General features: G+C 37.8%; 1 protein-coding gene across 17 annotated transcripts in view; it reads right to left on the minus strand.

Annotated features, from left to right (window-relative positions):
• The window catches only part of TRIP12 (thyroid hormone receptor interactor 12), a 145,997-nt gene that overhangs the window by 73,333 nt on the left and 48,325 nt on the right, over positions 1-24,339 (minus strand). For 10 of the 17 annotated variants that reach the window (XM_059393660.1, XM_059393661.1, XM_059393666.1 and 7 more), the window contains exons 3-4: positions 14,216-14,341; positions 12,566-13,368 (exon numbers count right to left, since the gene is read on the minus strand). In XM_059393660.1, coding sequence (XP_059249643.1) covers positions 12,566-13,368; positions 14,216-14,341 — 929 coding nt within the window. The remainder of the gene's footprint in view (positions 1-12,565; positions 13,369-14,215; positions 14,342-24,339) is intronic. The other 7 variants (XM_059393672.1, XM_059393673.1, XM_059393671.1 and 4 more) reach the window with 2 other exon arrangements.

Raw genomic sequence — 24,339 nt, forward strand, 5'->3', positions numbered from 1 at the left:
CTGCTTGGCGGCGAGCCTGATTCCCCTTCTCTCTCTGTCTGCCTCTCTGCCTACTTGTGATTTCTCTGTCAAATAAATAAATAAAAATCTTTAAAAAAAAAAAAAAAAAGAATATATGCTCTCGTTCCTATAAATATATTCTGATCATCTTTATTCCTGTGGATAAAAATGAAACTGGAAGTTAGTGCTATTCTCTTAAAAGTCTGAATTGCTTTGCTCCTCTATGGCGTATCTATGTCTTACCTTTTTTTCTTTTTCTTGAAACAAGTGTTCCTAACCCACAACTAACTTGCTCCAAGTTCAGGGATTCATCTTTTATGAAAACATTAGTTCTTTTACAAAGTTAGGACATACAAATGTGAAATAACTAAATCCGTTATGTATCCACTTGTAAGCTCGAATTTTTTTTTAACATTTAGTTTCAGCTTTTTTTCTATTCAGCATTAACAGAATTCATTGTTTTTGCACCACACCCAGCGCTCCATGCAATACGTGCCCTCCTTGATACCCTCCCCCCTTCAAAACTCTCAGGTTGTTTTTCAGAGTCCATAGTCTCTCATGGTTCACCTCCCCTTCCAATTTCCCTCAACTCCCTCCTCTCCATTTCCCCATGTCCTCCATGTTATTTGTTATGCTCCACAAAAAAGTGCAACCATATGATAATTGACTCTCTCTGCTGGATTTATTTCACTCAGCATAATCTCTAAGCTCAGATTTCTAAAATACAACATCTGAAAAGAATGAACAACTGAGAGTCTTAGAAACTATTTTCTTAACTAATACAAAGATAGGTATGATTGTGGTGCTACTTATAGTGATTTTTCTTCCCTACTTCAAATTTTTAAATGTGTTACTCTTTGCATTACATTACTGTGAAATGACTCTCATTTTGTAATTTGCAGCAAGAATGAGCATTAGTAACATGATCTGCCTACCTCAGCAAAAGAGTAACCAGAGGTAGGACAATAGCAATTCTAGAAAGATACAGTTTTCACTATTAATTCCACTAAGTTACTTTAAAAGTAAGAATAAATTAATAATGCATATTCACAGCCAGGCTTTTATTCTATTTTTAATTCTTTCATGAATTAAATGAGGATGCTAATCTTTGATATGATATATCCACATAGTCCCAAATAAAAATACAGCCCTCCATGATAAAATAATTTAACTATGCTATATATAATTAAACATTCTAGTTTCTTAAAGAGTCCTTATGTTATATAGTTAAAATAAATCTAAATGTCAATTTATTGGTGAGGTTGTTTGAAAGTCAAGTGAGATGGGGAAGAGATTGACCTAACACTTTTATTCAGTGAATAATGACTGAATTCAACTATATGAATGTTTTTGTTTTCCAACTTACATATTCATTTCAAAGCTCCTTTTCAAAGCGACCTTTAAAAATGATCAAGTAGGGGCTCCTGGGTAGCTCAGTCAGTTAAGCATCTGCCTTCAGCTCAGGTCATGATCCCAGGGCCCGGGGATCAAGACCCATGTAAACAGGGGCCCCGCTTCTCCCTCTCCTCCCCTTTTATGCTCTCTTGTGCTCTCTCTCTAATAATAAAATCTTTTAAAATAAATTAACAAATAAATATCATCAAGTAGACATCTACTGTATTACTGTATAATACCCAGAAACCCTGTTCTAAACACCCTTTCTGGTTTTTTTTTTTTTTAATTCTTTTGAGAACTCTCTCCTACTCCTTTCTTTGTGTGATACTGATGAAGTACCATTCACAGTACACTCCCATTATAGGAGTGGGACTCAAACAGGCCAGACTCTTTCCATCATAGTCAGTTACAACCCTGCCTCCAAAAGAGTGATTTGCTCAAGGATAGGCATATGCTCCAAAGATATCAGGAACTTCCTTAAAATTTAATACATAAATGATTGGATAGCATCTTTGGGGAGGAGAGAGGAAGGTGTTGAGAGTCATAACATAGGTCTGGGACTGTCAGTGTCACCTTTTTGAGCTCCTGGACCAACTCAAACCTGAAGCTAGCCAATCCATTGGCTTTACCAGTCCTATAAACTGACCGGTATTTATGTGTGTATATGACACTTATCAGATAATACGTTATCATATAATATATATCTTATATAATATACAATTATATTAAAGCTTCTGTTTCTAAGGTAGGCGTTGACAACTGCAGCTTGTGGGCCAAATTCCAACTGGCAACTTGTTTTTATACATCCCACTAGCTAAGAATGGTTTTTACATTTTAGGAAGTTGTTAAAAAAAAAAGAAAGAAAATGTAATAAAAACTGTATGTAGTAGAAAAACTTAAAATACTACATGGACCTTTAAAAAAAAATTGTTAATTATTGAGCTGGACTTTGAAAAGAAAAAGGAAGAACAGTATATATGGACTCACCAAGTTTCAAAAACCAGTTAAAAATTAAAAAATAAAACAACAACAACAAAAAACTTGTCCAAAACAAAATACAAACAAAATTCCTTGTATTTTAGGAAGAAAATAAGACCTAAGCTAAACAATATCTCATTTTCAATTACTAATTTTTCTAGAACTAGTTATCTTCATTTTTTTGTGACAATTTTTGCTCAACTCCCGCAGATAACAAATACTTCTCCTTTTTAAAATGGTACAGTAGACAAACCAATGACTAAGGTACACCAACCAGTTACTTTAAATAACGGTATTCAAAACTGCTACAATTCATTTACATTTAAAGGTATCAGAGGAAGATTAGGACTGGTTTTTGGGGGGAGTGGGGGGGAGGACTGAGTTGAAATGCAAATTCCCAATTTGTTTACAAATTTTAAAAAGCTATCAAATGGGACACCCTGGTAGCTCAGTCGGTCAGTAAGCATCTGCCTTTAGCTCAGGTAATGATTCAGTCGGTCAGTAAGCATCTGCCTTTAGCTCAGAGTCCAGGGATCTGATTCCATGCTCCACGGGGAGTCTGCTCATCCCTCTCCCTCTGACCACCCCCGACCCCCGCGCTTCTGCTCTGTCCTGGTCACACTCTCTCAGTAAGTAAAATCTTTAAAATAAATAAACAGAAATAAAAGATAAAAAGCTATCAATGATCCATTTATTTACATCCTGAGTCTGTTTGAAAAGGTATTCAGCATGACTTGTTTATTCTTCATAAAAGGGAAAAAATGCACCAAATAACTGAGTACTATCACACATGAAGAGTTCAATTTAGAATCATGCAATCGGGACACTTTGCCACAAGACAAAGTAGACCCAATAAAAAGAATTAATTAACAGTGGGAATATTTTCAGTAACTTAATCTTGATTCCTTCAGCCAAAACAGAATCATGAGAACCTGGTATAACTTGGGGCTGCTGTGTACCTATTTTCAGTATATACCTCCTTATTAATGCTTACTCTGCCAAAATAAATTCACAAAATGGAAAGTAACCTAGCATATAAAGAGGGATCACAGATGTTTATTTTAAAATCATTCAGTAACAAAAAAATGTGTAGATGACAGTAAGGTAAATCCCAAATGGGATTTTTTAAGCCAAGTTTTTATTTTCTAGCCAATGCAGAGCAATTTCATGCACTGATCTGGCAATATATATTAAACACATTAGAAATGTACAAAGATATTCATCTAAGCATTACTTTCAATAATGAGATACTGGAAAAGAGCTAAATGTCCAATCATAGGGAATGGTTAAGCAAACAGCAGTATGGTAATAAAAACTGCAGGAATACAGATTTGGCTAATAAGTATATGAACAGACCGACATTTTACATTACTAATAGGAATGTAAATTCATATACTTCTGCAGGCAATTTCAAAATATACATCAATATTTTAAAAGAACATAACCAGAAACCTAACAAGGAGATAATGGTGTAAATTACAAAGCTCTAGTCAATTAAAAAAATTCAGAACAAAGTAAATGCCCACTTATTGAGAATGAGATAAATTAGGATACGTCCATTCACAGCCATTCAAATGATAGAACTCACAGTTCTTCTGAAAGGAAAAAGGTCTAGTGTTAAGCAAATAAAGCACTTTGGTTTCTACCTAAACAGACCTAAAACAGGGATATTACCTCATCCTGTTGTCATGAGGATAAAATTTAGTGTGTGTTACATGTCTAGCACAGAGTGTGGCTTACAACGGGCCCTCTACTGTTATGGAGAGCAAGCGCCAACCTTTGAAGAAATATGTGCATATACATGACAAAGTGTGTGCCTTCTAGTTAAAGACAGATAATTGGACACACATATTCATTTCTGTCCTCTCCAGAAACTCCACTAAACCAGCATTAAAAGAATCTGAGGCATAAATCCACAAAGATGAGAAGAATGGAAGAGATTACTATCACAACACAATTTTACAAGATGGGAAGCAGAAATCCCAGCGCTACAAATTCCAGAAAACTAAGATAAATTACTAATGAGAATGACACTCAGAATCCTTCAAAGTTCAGGAATTGATGGTACCAGGTACCTCTGGGATGACTCTGAAATAAAACTGAGGACTGGTTGATAGGCTGTTTATGACGCAGTCAGATCCCCAGCTCCCCTCCCCCACTTGCACAGCTGGGTATCTGTCTCACTGCTGACCCAGCAAAACACAAGACTTCTGTTCTGAACAAAGTATAAAATAAAGAAATTCTCAATTAAAGCACACAGCTATATCTAGGTGTGCCATAGCAAAATGAGAGAAGAGGAGGAGGGATCAAGTATGAACAGACAGATAAAATGACAGAGGGCCTCTTTCCTAGGCCTTTTTTCCTGCTCAACCCCCAGACTTTGGTCAGTTTGGCTTTTACCTCTGGCAGGAGTGTGAATAGATCTTCTCTGTGGAATTGCACCAAAGAAAAAGATCTAAAAATAATGACAGGTTTTTTAATGACTAGCCCAAAGAGATCACTAGAGAATGGATTTCAGTGAAATCTCCTCTATGTGCTCAGAGCTTACAAATTAAGTGTTGGTGGACCAAAAATCTGAGTATGAGAAAACCACTAGGAAATACCAAAACCTGAGGAAAATTCCCAATATGAAAATCGAAACCAATCAACCTCCCGCCCCCCCAGCAAAAACCTCATGAGAACTGTGTAAGAAAACTCACCATTAAGGTCGTCAAAAAAAGAAATGTATACAAAATATAAATGAAGAACGAAACCACCTCTTGAAATTAAAAACAAGAGAGCCAACAGAAAAAAAGAAGAAAAAATCAATAGAAAGGTTGAAAGAAGTTGAAGCAATCTACCAGAAAGTAGAAGAAAAAAGCAAAGCCAGAATGAAAACATCAGAACTTTCCAAGAGGACAATCATCCAAAGTAATGAAAGAGAAAAGAAACAAGCATACAGTGAACAACTGTCCTGGTCGGCTTGCTTCTAACCACGGTTTTAAGGCTGAGTCCTGAGTCTGGGTGAATGCCTCAGACCCAAGGGAAACCAGGACTGTTGGTTACCCCAACAAGAAATGAGACCAAACTCACAGCTGTGGCAATACCATGACATGTCTAAATAATGGAGGTAAAGATCTACAAGTGTCTAGAAGAACGGGTTATACATACAACAGATCAGGAATCAGAATGTCTCTAGTTAATGAAAGCTTAAAAATAAGATGACTCTTCAAAATTTTTAAGAACCCAGCACTCTATATCCAATCAAACAAGTACCAAGGTTGTGTATTTTCAGACAGTCAAAATCTGAAAATAATGAAAAGGCTTTTAAAAATCTCATAAGCGGTTTTTCTTAGAAAGCAAGTGGAAGAAGATATATTCCATCAAAACAAAACAGTGAACTGGGAAAGACAATGCGGATCTGGAAACAGAAAGCTAAACAAAAGACTGAAGAAAATGCCCAGGCTCTATAAATAAAAGCTGTGAAGCAGGCATAAATGAGCGGCCATCCAGAGGCCTTATTTCTTCAGGACTATTTAACAAAAGCCAAGTAGACAGCTTGAGAAAGAATTTAGACAGTAATAGAGTTTGGAGTAATGGGTTCACAGAGAAAAACATCAACAAAGTAATTATTTAAATCAAGAAAAACAAAAACATGTGAGCAAAGAATCCTTCCGACATGACTCTGTAAATGGCATTTATGTGTCCATACACACATTGGGTGGGCACTGATCATGCCTGGGCAAAGGGGAAGTGTATACAGTACATGCTTGGTGGGTACAGAGGTGCGGTGACTCCTTCATAAAAGGCAGGCGATAGTCAATAAACATACAAGCACACGCTCTATATACATGGAAATAAATACCAAAATAACCAGACCTGGGGAACAGCAACATGGTGGAAAAGACTGCTGTTTTTTAAAACTTATATGTAACTTTAGTAAAATGTAATTTGGCTAAATTAATTCTTATTCTGAACTGGTATACAAAAATACATACCATGATAATTTAAAATTGGCAATGGAAAATAAAAGCTTTCTTTGGGATGCTTGAATAGTTCAGTTGGTTGAGACTCGGATTTGATTTTAGCTCAGATCCATGACATCAAGCCCCACATTGGGCTCCATGCTCAGTGGGGTCTGCTTCTTTCTCTCTCTCCCCACCCCCTGCACGTGCAGTAACTAAATCTTTAAAAAATAAAAATGTGAAAACTTAAAAAAACAACAACAACAAAGCCTTCTTAACTCTTTGGCTGATGATACTTGTTTCCATTCACTGTTCTTTTTTTAATTTGGCAACTCACTTTTCTAACTTAATTTTTAAAGCCTCAAAATTATTAGGAATCAGTAATTTTTCAAACCACTTACATATTAAATTAGAGCTTTAAGCTGCTAATTATTTTCACAGCTGTCTTACAATGCAGAGAACTCTCAACACTCAATCCTTTTCCCTTTAAGCTCCTCAGCCAACACCTCATGAGGTGAAAGGTAATTTAATTATTTAGATGACCCTTTAAGACTCTACGCGAAATCAAGATTTTAACTCTTAAAATTCTCTCCTGCTCAACACATCGTTATTTCTTCCCACCATGCTAGGGATGCAAAGATACAGGTCTCTGTCTTAGATTAATGATAGAGGCCTAATCTCAGCCAAAATACCTTCCCAGAATTCTGCATCTGCCTGGTTCTTGTCTAGTTCTAATAATGGCCACAGGCTGCATTCAAGTCACCAGAAGAGCATGAAACTCAAGCTGGAAACAAGCTGGTAAGTACTGCTGACTAGGTTATTAATAATGTGTGCATGATGTCCACTTAAATAATGAGAGGAGACCAGATCTATAAATAGACACATCAAACTAGAAATATAGAGTTCCATAAAGGCCCCAATTTTGATCACAAACTTTCTTGTATTTCTATGTCATCCATCACCTTCTACTATTCAGATACTACATACTCTGAAAGTCATACGACTTCAAGGTTAGCTTTCTTTTAAGTCAGATTAGCAAATTAGACCTTGAAGCCATATGAATTATAAGAACATTTTAAAATATATTAAAATATAAAAATATTTTCAAAACTCACTTGTATCATTATACTGCTGGACTGCTTTTACATTTACGCTATACAAATTTCTGAAAATGTCTGTTTACTTATGCTAAACACAAAGCAAGAATAATTTCTTAAATGTGTATTAAAAATTGTCACATAAAAATTTTTTTAAAAAAGATTATTAAAAAAATAAAGTAAGAATTGTCACATAACACTATCCCCTCTAGGGTATTCTCAAAACTTCTATCAACTGATAGAGTGTAACCTCGGTCATAGAGCTATTTTGATCAGTTGCAGCTGGCAAGCCATAAGGCTTTAGGAAATACATCTCAAAAGTTGCGGTTTCGCTAGTTCTCCTGCCAGCCCTAATTCCTGACCAGGAACTCCTTCATCAGTCTGTTAACAGTTGCCAAAACAGCACACTGGGAAAGATCTTCTTGCTTAAGTATCATGACTAAATGTATTCTATCATTTCCCAGAGGTTCCTTGGACTACTGCTGTCTCCCAAGATAATCACGCCAATCTGTAAAATACTATTAAGCAGAAGTTACCATAAGATTTCTCACAGCCGGGGCGCCTGGGTGGCTCAGTGTGTTAAGCCACTGCCTTCGGCTCAGGTCATGATCTCAGGGTCCTGGGGGTCCCACATCAGGCTCTCTGCTCAGCAGGGAGCCTGCATCCCTTCCTCTCTCTCTCTGCCTGCCTCTTTGCCTACTTGTGATCTCTCTGTGTAAAATAAATAAATAAAATCTTTAAAAAAAAAAAAAAAGATTTCTCACAGCCTTCAATGTGTTAATGTAATCCTAAATCTCCTCCAGTAGTTATCTGACTATGGGAAATGAGTTTTCATGTAAGTACCATTACTCTACAATTTGGAAACAATTTTTATCTCCCATGAAGCTTTACTGAGCAACCGTTCATCAGTGATTCTTTACCTGAGAAAACATATCATATTCTAATTAATAGGTTCGCTGATTCTTAGAAGTTGAAGAAAACAGACTATCAATCAATTTGGAATGCTTTTTATCTCACGAAGTGGCCAAATCCATTTTTTGGATAACATACAGATTCTGGTTCCACGAGATACACTAATCCTAAATCTGCCCGTCAACCTCTACCCACTGAATCTAATCATGCCCCATGTCTTGCTGGAGGGCGGGCATTTCTTCATGCGTAAACAGCCCTTCAAATATATGACAATAGCTCTCGAGTCACTATTATATGTCAGTACATTAATTATACAAAGTTATTTTCACATACTTTCTTTTATTTATGCTTCCCAAAGATGAATTATTATTACTATTTTACAAGTAAGATCCAGGATTACGCTGCATGGTTTGCCCAACTTCTCAACACTATAAAGTCATAACAACTTCTGGGGCGCCTGGGTGGTTCAGCCAGTTGGGCATCTGCCATCAACTCGGGTCATAGTCCTGGGATCAAGCCCCACCCCACATCGAGCCCTGCATTGAGCTCTCTGCTCAGAGGGGAGCTGGCTTCTCCCTCTACCTCTGCCTGCTACTCCGCCTACTTGTGATCCCTCTGTCAAATGAATAAATAAAATCTTAAAAAGAAAATAAAGTAGTAACAACTTCAAATCAAGATCTTTCAAATCTAAAAATAGTTGTACCTTAAACTTGATCAGAGGATTTATCAATCCTTCATTCTCAAAAGGTTGCTGAACATGGTTTCTGTCTTAGCATACTCAATTTCTGCTGCTCTAAATTCTACAATGCACCTCATGTACTAACTACTATACTAAGTGTCCTCATATAATCATTTATTCTCAAATAAGCTATTATACCCATTTAGAAAGAAAAGGTTACAAACTTTCCCATAGTCGCCACTTGATACAATGGGAGAACTAGGATTCCAACCGAGGATTTTCACTTCTAGAGTAAGTTTTCTATTCCCAACATGCCATTACTTGAAACTCAAAAAAGATTCCCATAAAAATACCTTATTTTGCCCCTCCAGTCTTAAGTACAATTACCAAGTACCTTCAGCTCTTTTGTGGTATTGCTTCCTATATTAACTCCCCCAGAGAAATACATTAAGTAAGCATGCCTAAAATCCACCCCACCCTGTCTGACCTCAAGAAGCCTTCCTAGATTTAGCTCACCTGATCTACTCAATCCTATGCATCACAGTTTCACGACTGACTTCTGGAACAAGAAGGTCTGGGTTTGACTCTTGGCTCTATAGTGCTCACTTTGGCAGCACATATACTAAAACTGGAAGGACTCCTGGCTCGATGGCTTCTTGGTTCTGTGACCTTAAGGAGGCAAACTGACCACTAACCTGGAGTTTCTTTACTTGTAAGATGGAAATAATAGTACCTGCCACAAAGGGCTGATGAGGAGTAAATGACATGATCCATGTAAAGGATTTACAAGTTATCAGGCACTTGGCAAGAATGTTACTTATAAATATTCGTTACTATGTGTTTTGAAGGGTTTTCACTTATTTGAAAATAAGCAAATACATAGTGAATGGAATGGTATAAATCCTTGGGTTCACACAATATTCATCCCTAAACATGAATCAATACCAGTAAAGAAGGATCAAATTGAATTTCATCTCCTAATAACCCAAATATGGTGTGACAGTTCAACAGAGAAGGAGTGAAAAGCAAGCAGTGAAGAGAAGGAAGCAGTGGCTTCAAGTTACACATTGCCACCATCTTCCAACTCTGCCGTTTGTGAGGTATGTCACCTGGCAGGTTATCCCACCTCTCTGAAATAAATTTCCTTAATGACTAACAACTTAATAACACCAGTTTTTTAAAACATTAAATGGAATGCATATGTAAGATACCTGGTATTTCTCAAAAATAAATAATGTGAAATAAATGCTCATTCCCATCTCCTGTTCCAACACCTTGGGCTATAATTAAGAGCTGAGAACTAGGGTAGAGGTAGTAAGAACGGAAAAGTAGTATTCGTGACCATACAACACAGATTTTGTGAATATGAGGAAGACGATACAAGTTGAGTTTTACTCCACTTGCCACCAAGTGCAATGCAGCATGAGCTTCAAGGGCTGACTGGCTTTATTATGGCCTTGGGGTCACGTCAGATCTCCCGAGGAACTGCACTGGGGGGAGGTGGGAGTGCAGGTTTTTTCCTAAAAAATTATGTTAACAGACTCCAAAGAAAAGAAAACAAGTGTCTAAGGAGAGTTGAGGACGTGACATTTAAGAACAACCAGCTCTTGCCCTGCCTTGGACCCTCCTGGAAATCAGAGCTTAAGGAGAGGAGCTCTGTCGGCTCTGCAAGCACAGCACACAGGAAGGCAGAAAACAGAGGATGGAATCCCACCGAAGCACCTATAAACTCACCCTGGCCCGACACCTGTGGAGGCAACACAGCTACTATGTTGGGGATACACACACACACACAAATATGCTTGCATGCTTCTACTTCATTTTAAAACAGAAAGAAGAGGTGTAAAAGCAGAAATAAATGAGCCCCAATAGTCAAGAAAACCTTGGCAGGTCCTACGGACGGCTGATGGTCCCTTTTTAGCTTGGCTTTTAATTTCCTTATGACTTCAAGGTACCAATCTTAATTCAGTATCTATACCTTCAAATTCAAAAGATTTTAACACAGATATAAGATATATTTAAAATATCCAACTGAACAAAATTCTACAATGTAAAAGATGTTACCTTCATGATAAACCTATGGTATAGGTTAAACACAAGATTTACACAGGGTCTACTAGTATTCTTGTCAAAGTTTAGCAAATATTGAATCAAGTGGAAGTACAGATAATAGGGTTAAAGGAAACAGCTAATAACTGTCTCTGATCCAAGAGTAGGTTAGGCTAATTCACTATCAGTTAAACTTTTGACAAGAATACTACCACACTATATAAATTTTTTAATAACCAAGAAAAGATTCTGCCCCTATCAAAATCAAAATCTAAAAATGTTCTATGGGGGCAAAAAAAAAAAAAAGGTAAAAAGTAAAAAAGATGGACAAATATTACAAAAATCACATGCTAGAACTGTACATTAAGTGCTTTATTATTCTTTGTATTTTTTAGAATTCTCAAGATAGAAAAAATAAAAGAACGGCCTTCAGCATTATAGCAATCATGCAACTGAAGAAGGCCACCAACAGCTCTAATCAATTCTAAAGACACGAACATGCCGCTTCCCTAAAAGTCTTTTGAACAAAAGAGAAAAAGGAAAGTACCTCAAGAACCCTATTGCCCATCTAGTTTCTTTGCTTGAAACGCATTATTCTGAAATGTTAGCTCTACTCCACCGTTCAAGAAAGAGGACAACATTCTTTCCCATTTACGTGGCCCAGTGTACGGAACGTAAGGGGTGTTCATCTTCAGACTAAGCTCTTTAAAGGCCATTAAGTATGACATGTGAGGGATGCCTGGGTGGCTCAGTTGGTTAAGCAGCTGCCTTCAGCTCAGGTCATGATCCCAGGGTTCTGGGATCGAGTCCCACATCGGGCTCCTTGCTCGGCAGGGAGCCTGCTTCTCCCTCTGCCTGCCTCTTTGTCTGCCTGTGCTCACTCACTCTCTCTCCCTCCTCTGTCTCTGACAAATAAATAAATAAAATCTTAAAAAAAAAAAAAAAAGGAAAGAACCGCCACACTGTTTAAAAAAAAAAAGTATGACATGTGAATAGATTTCATCTATACTAGGATACATTTATTTTGAAACTTTAGGTCATATTTCCATATATCATGAATGTATCATACCAACACGCCCCCCGCCCCCCTGGCAAAAAGAAAAACCCACCATTCACTTCTGATCATGGTAAAATGCAACTCATAACTGAAGTAATTCTGTTGTCTGGTTAAGGAAAAAGATCCAACTTAAGGTCCCACTCTGACAATAGGAAATAACTTAGTAGCAGGTGCTAAAAGGGTAAAGATACAGGCACTATAAATGGCATTCAGAAATAAGAAGGCATTCCTGACTGGTCTCATTAAAACTAAATGTAGTATCAAGTATTATGTATTGTTACAAACAGATATAGTAATAAATGGAAGACTGCCTCAAGCTGCAAAAAAGAAAAAAAAATCTGACTACTCTGAAAGCATAATCACTTTTGACAAAGCAAGAAAAATTTTCATGGGGATTTAAAAAAAAAAAAAAGGAAGAAGCAGTAGAAAGAAGTTGTTGTTTCCATATACTTACTTGCTAATTTGGCCTGTAATCCAGAAGGTCCAGGTTTTGATGTCTCTGACTTAGAAGACCCTGGAAGAGACAGTTTGGTTTTAGGAAGGCTAACTTTAGGGCTGAAACGAGCAGCCCAATCGAATTTTGAAGAGCCACCAGTTTTACTCTGTTCCTTTTCCCTGCTACTTCTTCTCGGACTGGGACTGGACGCTGAACGGGAACGCCTGGCCTTGTTCTGGTCTTTTCCTTGTTTCAGTCTGGCCCCTGGTGGTACAGTAGAGGAGGCCGAGGCAACAGCAGAAGAGGAGGAGGAAGTCGAGGCAGCGGAGGAAGAATCAGTGATGGCGCTGCACCCAGCTTTGGCCGAGGCGGCGGATTTTGAAGCCAGCTTGGTGGGTTTTGCAGATCGCTCTTCGGCACCCGTTGACTCAGACACAGAACCACTCTTTATACAAGAATTCTCTGTCCTCTTTCTTTTCTGACTCCGTGAACTGCCAGCGGCCCCACTCTTTCTGGTATGAGCCTTACTTGTTGACGGCGATTGTGCAGATTTCAGTTGTTGCTCCTGGTCTAAATGTCTCTTCTTTGACTTACTATGTGGCTTACTGGTTTCAGAGGGAGATTCAGTATGCTGAAGTGCTTTTGGTTTTTTGGCAGAGCTAGGAGAATTGGTCCTGTTGTAGTCTGGACTAGCACTGCGTTTCACTCCTCGAGAATTGTCTTTCTTAGGCACCTGCCCCGTTTTTTGCCTTTCTGAAGTATTGGCTCTGTCTGGATCCTCTGGTTGTGGAACTATGACAGCAGATGACGAACTGCAGCTTCTGAGAGGTCAGATAAGAAGAGAGTTAATATCAGCCTGCCGTCATTGTACCTGTCGTATAGTACTTAGTAACTTCTCAAATCTGAGCAAATAAGTGCTTTAAAAAAAAAAAAAAAAAAAAAAGCAAAAGACTTCCTTATTAAGTCCAGGCTAAATAAACACAAGTTTTCAAATGGCTCAAAAGGGGGAGGGGGGTTAGGTGTCAAAAAAGCAGGTGTGACTTTGAATGATTAAATATTTGATTAGAAGATCAATATTTGATTAGATCAGAGTAATTCTTCAGCCCAAAGATTACTGACACTAACCCTCCTAATCACAAAACAAGAATTAAGATTAAAAGAAAAGGAATTTCTTAGCAGTTCAGAACTAGCTGAAACTAGAATATTGGTGCCCTGTTCACAAATACAACTTCTTTGTCAAAGCCTGAAATACGTAACCACTTATGTATGCACTGTCAAAACGAAGGTAAGAGAATTATATAGTACCATACCTTTCTAAAAGACTCCTGTCAATTAGATCTTAAGAAATCAATGACCTTTGGCTCTACCAAGAAAAAACTAAAAGCAAAACCTTAAAAAAAAGGGAGGGGGATGGCATTTCAGATGCCCATAAAGGTTTGTTAATCAAAAGGGGAACCTCACAGCTCTCCAAGGGCAAAAATACATTGTCTAGAGCTTACTGCATTGACACCACTGCAAAGTAAACTATTAATCCTCAAGGTTACAATCAGGGAATAATGAAAACACGTATCACAACATCTTGCGATGACCTGCTAAATTTTAATTTATGCAATGATTCAAATGCAAATAATTCTGCCTTGAAAATGTACAAGCAATGTGAAGATTTACCTTTTAGAAAGGTGTCCCCTTGACAGTTCAGAAGTAGTATTAGACTGCACTTTGGGTGCCTTAGAATTAGATTTTCTACTCTCAGGAGGGCTATATCCCTTATGTTTTGCCTGCCCTAAATGTGACCTGTCAGCAGAAAAATCAAAACAGAAATCTATCAGGAAACTGAGATGCAAATACAGTACTGAAATGTGAATTATGTTTCATTTTTTTTAAAGTCTCCCAATTCTTTACTGTTCACCCTACCCTTTCCCCAAATATTTCCATAATTATTGTTCTACCAAATAATTTTGCCAAATGCCTGCCTTAGAACCAATACCTCAAAACCCAAGAGTGCAGGTTGTTTATTACCAACTTTCATAACTGAATAGCAATACTATAGTTACTTAAGCAATAAAGAATTTTTCAACAATTGTACTGCACACTCATATATGCTAAATGTTCGCAAATGCAAATCCAGCCTTTAGTTCTAAACACTACTTTTTAATAGATAATGTGAGTATAACAGCTTAAAAGCTTTACAGAAGAGGCAGTCTGTGATCCCACAAGGATACTGATTCCCAATTTGCAGATTATAATTCAGGTTAGCACAGTAAATGCAGAGGCAGAAGGAATCAATTCTCAAACTGATTTTACACGGAAAATCATTAGAAGCACTAAACAGTAAATAAACTTACATGAAATCGATAAAATGGTATTTGCTAAAAATGCAATGCACTAATCAATAGAAAGCACACCAAAAAACCAAGTCCTTGAAAAAGAGATAAAGAATTGACCACAAAATATTCAAAACATTCAAGAGAGTCCATCACTGATATACAGTTGGGTTGTATTTGTATTAATATAAATTCTGTGCCAGCACTGTTCTAAGAGCAAGCTGGTAGGACATGAATAAACTGTTTTTCAGTTGTTAGATTTTTTTTTTTAATCTCAATGATTACATTACATTTACATAAACAATAAAAAGAGAGCATGCATTAATATATACCCAGAAAAGCTGGTGTTACATAGTCTGTGAGAGATAGTAATGTTAAAAGATGCAACTATTTTAATTCACAGCTAACATCCATCTTTCACGTAAATAACATTAAAAGAGCATATTCTGATAAGAAGACCAAAGTTTCATTAATACCAAAGCTGTTAAAAAAAATTTCTTTAAAGGCTTTCATTCTGAACATCATCTCCAAGGAACTTAGAAATAAGACCCTGAAACCTCACATGACCATTCTAATTGAATCTGTAAGGATGCCATATAGTTCTTAACATATCATAAAAGTTCCACCATTTCTTCAAAAAGATGCTTTAAGGTTTCTCATCTCTTACTTTTTTTCTTCCATTTTCCCAGAAGAGTTCATTACTAGATTCTTGAAAGAAGGTATGAAATTAGCTTCTCAACGAAAAAAAAATTTTTTGGAACTGTAGTATCATTTTCATTTTTAAGGTTTTAATATATGACAGGCTAGCACTTTCTAAAGACTTACTAGTATAGTGTTCTTAGTCTTGACTGTAGTAATGAATATAAGCATTTTTCAAAATACATGTATTTTTTTGAAGTGTATCCAAGCTGAATCTTTTAAGATGTACCCACTGTGATTTAGTTTGCATCTTTCCTAGATATTCTTCCAATACAGACTGAAGTTCTGTTATAACCCATGAGTTTACTATTAAAGAGATTTAATTTCTAGAAACTGCTGTTTTTGTTACACTTTTACTAACAGATCTGAGAGTTCTATTAAAAAAAAAAAAGAAATGGAACTGAGTAAATTTTTAAGTCACCCTAATTACTTTTTAAAAGGTATAATGTTGGGCGCCTGGGTGGCTCAGTGGGTTAAGCCGCTGCCTTCGGCTCAGGTCATGATCTCAGGGTCCTGGGATCGAGTCCCGCATACGGCTTTCTGCTCAGCAGGGAGCCTGCTTCCCTCTCTCTCTCTCTCTCTCTCTGCCTGCTTCTCCATCTACTTGTGATTTCTCTCTGTCAAATAAATAAATAAAATCTTAAAAAAAAAATAAAAGGTATAATGTTATATTTTCAAGGTATACAATTTAATATCCATAGAACAGACCCTATAAGTTATGTCATTCAGGTTCTTTTTTTTTTTTTTAAAGATTTTATTTATTTATTTGACAGAGAGAAATCACAAGTAGATGGAGAGGCAGGCAGAGAGAGAGAGAGGGAAGCAGGCTCCCGATGCGGGACTCCATCCCAGGACTCTGAGATCATGACCTGAGCCGAAGGCAGCAGCTTAACCCACTGAGCCACCCAGGCACCCATTCAGGTTCTCTTTATTTTTATTTTAGTCAAGTCTGCAAAGGTTTCATTTTTAATTGAATCACAATTTCTACTTCATTACAAAATTTAAAATATCCCTTGCTGTAGTCCTTGGTCGTAATTTTAAAATCATTTTAAAAGAAAACTTCCTCCGGGGCGCCTAGGTGGCTCAGTGGGTTAAAGCCTCTCTGCCTTTGGCTCAGGTCATGATCACAGGGTTTTGTCATGATTCCAGGGTTTTGGGATGGAGCCCTGCATCCAGCTCTCTGCTCAGCAGGGAGCCTGCTTCCTCCTCTTTCTCTGCCTGCTTCTCTGCCTACTTGTGATCTCTGTCAAAGAAATAAAAAGGATCTTTTAAAAAAAAAAAAAGGAAACTTCCTCTAGAGTTAGATGACTTTGTGATAACATTCCATTAAATATTCAAACGGCAGTCTTAACAAATGTTTACCATATATATATTCCTAGTTAATAACTAGAGGAACTAGAGGATGGGGGGAGAAAATTCATTCTCTTTGTCAACAGAATCTCACCAACATCAGTCCAATGCTGAGAGTGATGTAGAAGGCAGCAGCCCTCCTCTTTTTACCCCCAAAAATTGTTCCTGGCTCTTCAACAGACCTAACTTTATAGCCACTTAAATGAACTCCTGGGTTTCTATTGTTCTTATACCTTCATGACCTAAAAAGGATTTATCAGATAAATACTCAAAATTTCATCACAATGGGGGCGGGGAGCTACCCAGCTTAGAAACTGAAACTCCCAAAACTAGCTTAAAACCAACAATGCCAGGGCACCTGGGTGGCTCAGTGGGTTAAAGCCTCTGCTTTCAGCTCAGGTCATGATCCCAGGGTCCTGGGATGGAGCCCCACATAGGGCTCTCTGCTCCGTGGGGAGCCTGCTTCCTCCTCTCTCTCTGCCTTGCTTCTCTGCCTACTTGGGATCTCTCTCTGTCAAATAAATAAATAAAATCTTTAAAAACAAAAACAAAAACCAAAACCAACAATGCCCACATTCCTGACTGCACCTTTCCTAAAATTAAGTGTAACATTCCTACTGAAGACTGGTTAAAAACATTCCAAAATATTAAATAGTGATCATTACTACCCTTACACCCAGTATTTAGCAGGATCTTAATACATTTTCTGTCAAGGGTAGTAATACTTCTGGCTTTGTGGGTAATATTAGGGTGTCACATAAACAATTATAAACAATATGTAAAATAAGGGGGGGCACGGCTACATTCTGATCAAATTTTTATTTACAAAAATAAGCGGGAAGCTGGATCTATCCTGGGGGGTCATACACAGTTTTCTAACCCTTGGCTTATCAGAAGAGAGTAGGCAACCAGATGGTACTATAAAGAAACAATATGTGGCCTCCCAAAGCAGGGCTCTGTTTTATTATGCCCATTTATAAATTATTAATGCTTAGAATACTGTAAAGTAAATCTCCATAAAATAGTAACGCCCAATCTAGAATAGCCAATTAGAGTATCACAGGATTCAACACTCAACAAGCCTTGATGCCTTTTCGCTCATTTCACCAATTCCCTCATTTATCAGGCCTTAATGCTCAACATTAACTTTCATTAAAAAGCATAATCTAAGACCCAGTAAAATTTATAGCCACTACAATCAAATTTGCAAAAATAACACAGTCAAATTCATGACAAACTCTTTTGAAAAGCACCAGAATAAGCCCATTTAGTAAATTACAGCCCAAGGATAGGTGGAAAAGTGGGTGGGTATATATTCAGGAGGTTTATATCATCCTATGCATATTCCTGGGTGGGGAGGAACCTCTCTATCTACAAAATCACTCACTAAAAATAACCAGCCTAATGGTGAAAATATGACAGGGCACAGAGCACTCAAACCTATGTTATTTTATAATCACGTTCCTAACAAAAACATCACCAATTTTAAAGATTAAATCTCCACTAACATTTGCACCAATAATCACAGTTGGCCCACTCTTTGGAATCTTATTTTTGTACTTTCTTGTTTTAAGTGTGAATTTTTAAAGACATCTTCTCTTAAGACCAGCTTCAGAATTAAAAATACAATTCCGGGGGATGCTTTCCTTTTTCTCATTTTCTTTCATTATAAATACAGGAATAAGTGGTTTTGAGCTTCCTTCAAGTGTTCAACAGTGCAAAGCGTAGTGGTTCTGAAAGGCACTGAGCTAGCTATTTCTTGCACTAAGTGATTTCTGTAACATTTTTAAGTTTTTTTCATAAGATCTTCATAGATTACCGAATCTTCCACGCTAATTCAAAGTCTATTCCACTTCAGCTCATGTAGTAACAGGACAGGAAAAACTGCCTGTGAATCAACACCATTTCCATGTTATAATGACACATTTCCCTATTTAGCAAGTATATGTGGTCCAACTCACATTAAAGAAACCCAGGTTACAATAGAACAGACTAATCTACTCTGGGTTGTGTGGCTTTAAGACCTAAATGCTTCTTGCTGACTTCTGGGCAAATCATAGTTGACTGCCCCTTCTAGATACTTCAATTTACCTTTACTACTATTTAATAAAATACTTGTAGTCCAAAAGGTTAAAAACCATCTCTAATCCAGATGCCACCAAATTAAGGATAAAATCTTTTATCAAAGAACTCATTCTTGTCTTAATGTGAAATGAGTGCCCAATTGTAATAACCACTTAACACTTTATGTCACAGGTATTAAATTTTGTTTGAAACCAATTTTCATGCCAGACATATTCACAGTTCAAATACATGTACATACTACCAAACACAAATGATTTGGGGCTTAAATATCCAAATTTGTGTTTTGTATGTGCATACAGATATGCGTGCATTTTTATGCTTTTTAAAATTTTTTTACATTAAACGCATTCTTATAATTCTGTCTTCTAAATTAAATGCATGTTTTAAGTAAGTCACTGGTTTTTCAATAATGAGGGTGAAAAGTTCATTTAAATTACTTTAAACAAAAAACTCGGGGCACCTGGGTGGCTCAGTCATTACATTACACGTCTGCCTTTGGCTCAGGTCATGATCCCAGAGTCCTGGGATACAGCGCCACAACGGGCTCCCTACTTTATGGGAAGCCGGCTTCTCCCTCTCCCTGTGCTTGCGTTCCCTCTCTCATTCACGCACTCTCTCTCTCTCTGTGTCAAATAAATAAATTAAATCTTTAAAAGCAAAAACAAAACAAAAAACTCACTAATGTTCTCAGCAAAATGTACTGTTTTCCTATTTTCAATCACAAAACAAAAGCTGAGTAGTTTGACCAACGTTCCTATGTTTAGCTATGACAAAATGCTAATATATTGATTATGTAATTTACCGTAAAGAACTTTTGAAATAAAGCAATGTTTTAAACATCAGTGGTTCTCCCTGTAGGGAACATTATGAAAACACGTTAGGGAACCAGGCGCTATTACCTTTTAGCAGATGTGGACTAGAGATGAAAAAAAAAATGTCATGCAATATAGAATAGACAAAATGTAAAACTGTCCCATGACCCACAGATTTCAAGTACCCTTGGTAATACATGAAAACCTTATGAAAAAACTTGAAATCTGGCCACGATATAGATAAAATAATACATTCTTATAATTTCTCAGCTTGTATTTGGTTTGCATGGTTTTTAATATACATAAATTTCTCTAGCAATCTATGGGAATCAACAAAAGATTGCATTTTTTGCAGCTTTACCAAGGGTCATGTGTCATTCGGGAAAAGTCTACAATGCAATGTTGCTTATGGCATTTGAGCATGTTGCTGTAGCTGCCACATTCAATAAATTCAAATATAAATGCAAGCGTATAAATATAGTGTCATCTTGTGTCAATGAGCCCAAGCATTTACCTACTGAAATCTTTTGGTACCGTTTTCCTTTTACTTGCTAATTCTCACCCTTATAAAAATGCTTACACATTCTATATATTTAGAAACACTTTATGTTTCTAAACTGCTTAGGCATGTATGTTGTATTTCTTAATTCATTTCAAGCTAACAAAGGGGCATCATAATAAAGATGTTTACACTCTATGATCACATTACAGGATGGGAGCATTAGATCAATAAAACAGACTTGAGAACTACTGTAACAAGCTTCTCATTTCACCAGATTTGTTAGGTATGCCAACTCAAATATATTCAAGTCATGACAAGGCATATAAATACGGGTAACACACAGTTGAGTTCCTGTCCTCAAACAGGTCAGTGCCTCATAAAACAAAGTGATCTACCAGGTGCTATAAAGTTCCCAACACAGGGAGAAATTACTACTAGCAGGAGAATCCAGGCTTTATAAACTACATGGATTTAAACCACATTCTAAGAATGAAAAGCTGAAGAAAAAGAACATTTGAGTCAAAAGCAGATTATAGGCAAAAGCAGAAAGAGGAAAATATGAAACCCACATGGCACCTGGCCAATGATATGAATTTCCCTGAGCACAGAGCTACATTGGGAACCAGGGTTGAAAGGACAGGCTAGGGCTTAAATGTCTTGTCAAAGGATCTATATTTGTCCTTTGGTAATAGTCTGCAGTAGGAGATTTACAGCATTACAAACAGCAAGGCAAAACCAAAAAATTCTAATGTTCAACGACCCAAGCAATACGGAAGAGGGATGAATAAACTACAGTCTGTACTTTACTGTGTAACAGAAACAAGGCAGAGGGACTGAATGTAATCAAAACTGTGGAAAAGGGCACCTGGGTGGCTCAGTGGGTTAAGCCTCTGCCTTCGGCTCAGGTCATGATCTCAGGGTCCTGGGATCGAGTCCTGCATCAGGCTCTCTGCTCAGCAGGGAGCCTGCTTCCTCCTCTCTCTCTCTCTGCCTGCCTCTCTGCCTACTTGCGATCTCTGTGTCAAATAAATAAATAAAATCTTAAAAAAAAAAAAAAAAACCTGTGGAAAAATGGCCCCCAAGTGGAGACCAAACAGCTCAATATGCTTTCACCCCCCACATTTCACAAAGGAGTTGGGTAAGGGAATATAAACACCAACATAATCCAGGGTAAATTAGTGATCAGTGGTAGATTAGTGACATAGTCTTTAGTATTTAAGAGGTACATTGGTTTTTGTAGCCTCTCTGCCTATTTGTGATCTATCTCTGTCAAATGAATAAATAAAATCTTTCAAAAAAAAAAAAATGTAGGTCCCTAGGCAGGAAAGCTAAGACTGAGCCCAGGCATTCTGACTCTCTGAACCTGAAACCCCGCAGCTATACATAGGGATTCAGGGTCAAAGGAAAAGGCCTGCATCTACAGCTATGAAATTTTTCCTATCCATTTTGGTATCTCTGCCCTGATTGTATACACATCAAATTAAATGACTTAAGGCTTTGCAAATGATATGCAAGAAAAATGAAAGAAAGTGTGTGGAAAAAGAGTCCTCCTGCTTTCTTTTGCTTTCCCTATTACCAAGAAACAGCCTTCCATGTGGGATGCTAAACTTGCTGTTTAACTATGGAAGGAGCATTTGTATATATTCCTTTTTTCATTCACGCCCATACTCTTCTAGGAAAGCATTCTGATACTGAGAAAGCACTCGTAAAACCTGGTGTGTGGAACATCAGATTCACTCAATATAGAGGGACAGAAGAATCAAAGCAAAGCCTCAGTTAAGGAAATGAAAAATCTATGGCAGCTGACACCTTATGGGTTTCCAATATGCTTAGCATGTGACTTTTAAACACAATCTCATACTAGTGATTAAAGCAAGAAATCTATACTGCAAAGAAATTTACAAAACACTTAAGAAATTATTTTGCTGGTCCAAGAAAAAACTTAACTATGAAGACCCTATGTGTAAGGGGCACCTGGTGGCTCAGTCAGTTAAGTGCCTGCCTTTGGCTCAGGTCATGATCCTAGGGTCCTGGAATCCAATCTCACATTGGGCTCCCCGCTCAGTGGAGAGCCTGCTTCTCCATCTCCCTCTGTCCTCCCCCCACGTGTGCTCTCTACCTCACTCACTATCAAATAAATAAATAAATAAATAAAATCCTATGTGAAAAACCTCCAACTACTAGCCTCTGTTCATCCTTGGACCAAATGCAACTGTGCCACTGTTTAACACAACATTGTGAATCTTGCCTCCCAGCCCAAAGACCTGATGGGACAGACTAGCCTTCTCAGCACTACCAAAACAATGCTAGGAGCGAAAGAGTATATGCGTACATGGTTGGGAGGCTAAAACTCAGAGCACCTAACTCTAACAGTAAGATTCACCATTACTGAAAGGAGCAAGTTAACCAGCTACCTGGCTAACTCCAGTATATGTTTTTATAAACGTGGTTTCAATTTAGTCTCAAGAAACAATGAAATCATTTTCATACTACACTAACCATGTCTGCCATTAACATTCTCGTCCTCACAAAGAGAATAAATAAAGCTTGAACTTCCACCTGTAGAGGTCAGGATAAAAAAAGAGACAGGAGGCGGCACGCGCGCGCACACATACACACACACACACAAAATATAAAAAAGGTATCCTACTGGTGAATTAAGTAGGAGATGTGAAGAAAATACACTGTATGCATGGCTATGTTGCGCCAAGTAGAATTTCGGGAAGGAAACAAACGGTCTGTTGTAGACATGGTACAAGAATAAAAAAAATGTTTCAAAGGCCTTTGACAGTTATAATGTGCAGTTTACAAATATTCTATTTCTTCTCTGACCAGAACACATGGTAGGGTGGCACTTGCCAAACTACTCGGAAATTATGTAGAGTCATACAACTTGTTCTGTCAAGGGAATGTGAGCGGAAATGAATCCCTTCTGGCGGAAGCTTTGGAGAGCCAGAGGGCAATTCCTCCATGCTTTCTTGCTGGAGCAATCTGCGTTAATCCCTGAATGTGCAGACACAGAGAAGAGCCACCAGCTGACCCAGGACGGACATGTGTTCTGGTGGCTAGATCGTTAAATAGAGTTCCTGTAGCATATTCTCACCCATCCTCTTATGTAGCCCATTTCAACCCTGTCCTATTTCAACTCTGCCTTCACTCCAATCATCTTTTCATGACCATTCCCATAAAAGATGGTCCTATTTCTGTGCCTAGAAATGCCAAGGAAGTCAACTTTCTTATTTCAAATCCACACTAATATTTGTCGAACACCTATCACTTCAGAGGAAAGCAGCAAGTGGTACAAAAATTAGAAATAAAATCCACACCCTCTAACTAATGACCACATGTCAAGTAGAGACAAATATAGCGGATATGTACCACCTGCTTTGCAACTGCTTCTTTAGCCTTCAGAACCCAAATCAATGAGGTCATCGCTAGAAATGTCTCTCACCTGACTCTAATTATTACCTACATGCCCATTTCCCCTACTGAGCTGGAACAGCTTATCATAAAGGCTTTCTCCTCTCATTTTTATAACTACCCTCCAGCATGGATGGGGCCTACCAGCATGGTGTTCTACAAATGGCTGAACACAGTCTTATACGGAGTTTGGATTACAAGTAAGTGAAGACAGGACAGGGCTCTTTAATAAAGCCAAAAGAAGCAGGGCGCCTGGGTGGCTCAGTGGGTTAAAGCATCTGCCTTCGGCTCGGGTCATGATCCCAGGGTCCTGGGATCGAGCCCCACATTGGGCTCTCTGCTCAGTCGGGAGCCTGCTTCCTCCTCTCTCTGCCTGCTTGTGATCTCTGTCTGTCAAATAAATAAAATAAAATCTTTAAAAAAAAAAAAGCCAAATGAAGCTTTATTAAAATAATACACATGCAGGGCACGTGGGCAGCTCAGTTGGTAATCTTGAGGCTGTGGGAGTGAGCCCCATGTTGGGCTCCCAGCTCAGGGCAGAGTCTACTTGTGGTTCTTCCTCCCCCGCCCCTCCTCCTGCTTGCACATGTTCTCTCTCTC

Source organism: Mustela nigripes, chromosome 3, assembly GCF_022355385.1.
Source record: "Mustela nigripes isolate SB6536 chromosome 3, MUSNIG.SB6536, whole genome shotgun sequence".
Classification (NCBI taxonomy): Eukaryota; Metazoa; Chordata; class Mammalia; order Carnivora; family Mustelidae; genus Mustela; species Mustela nigripes.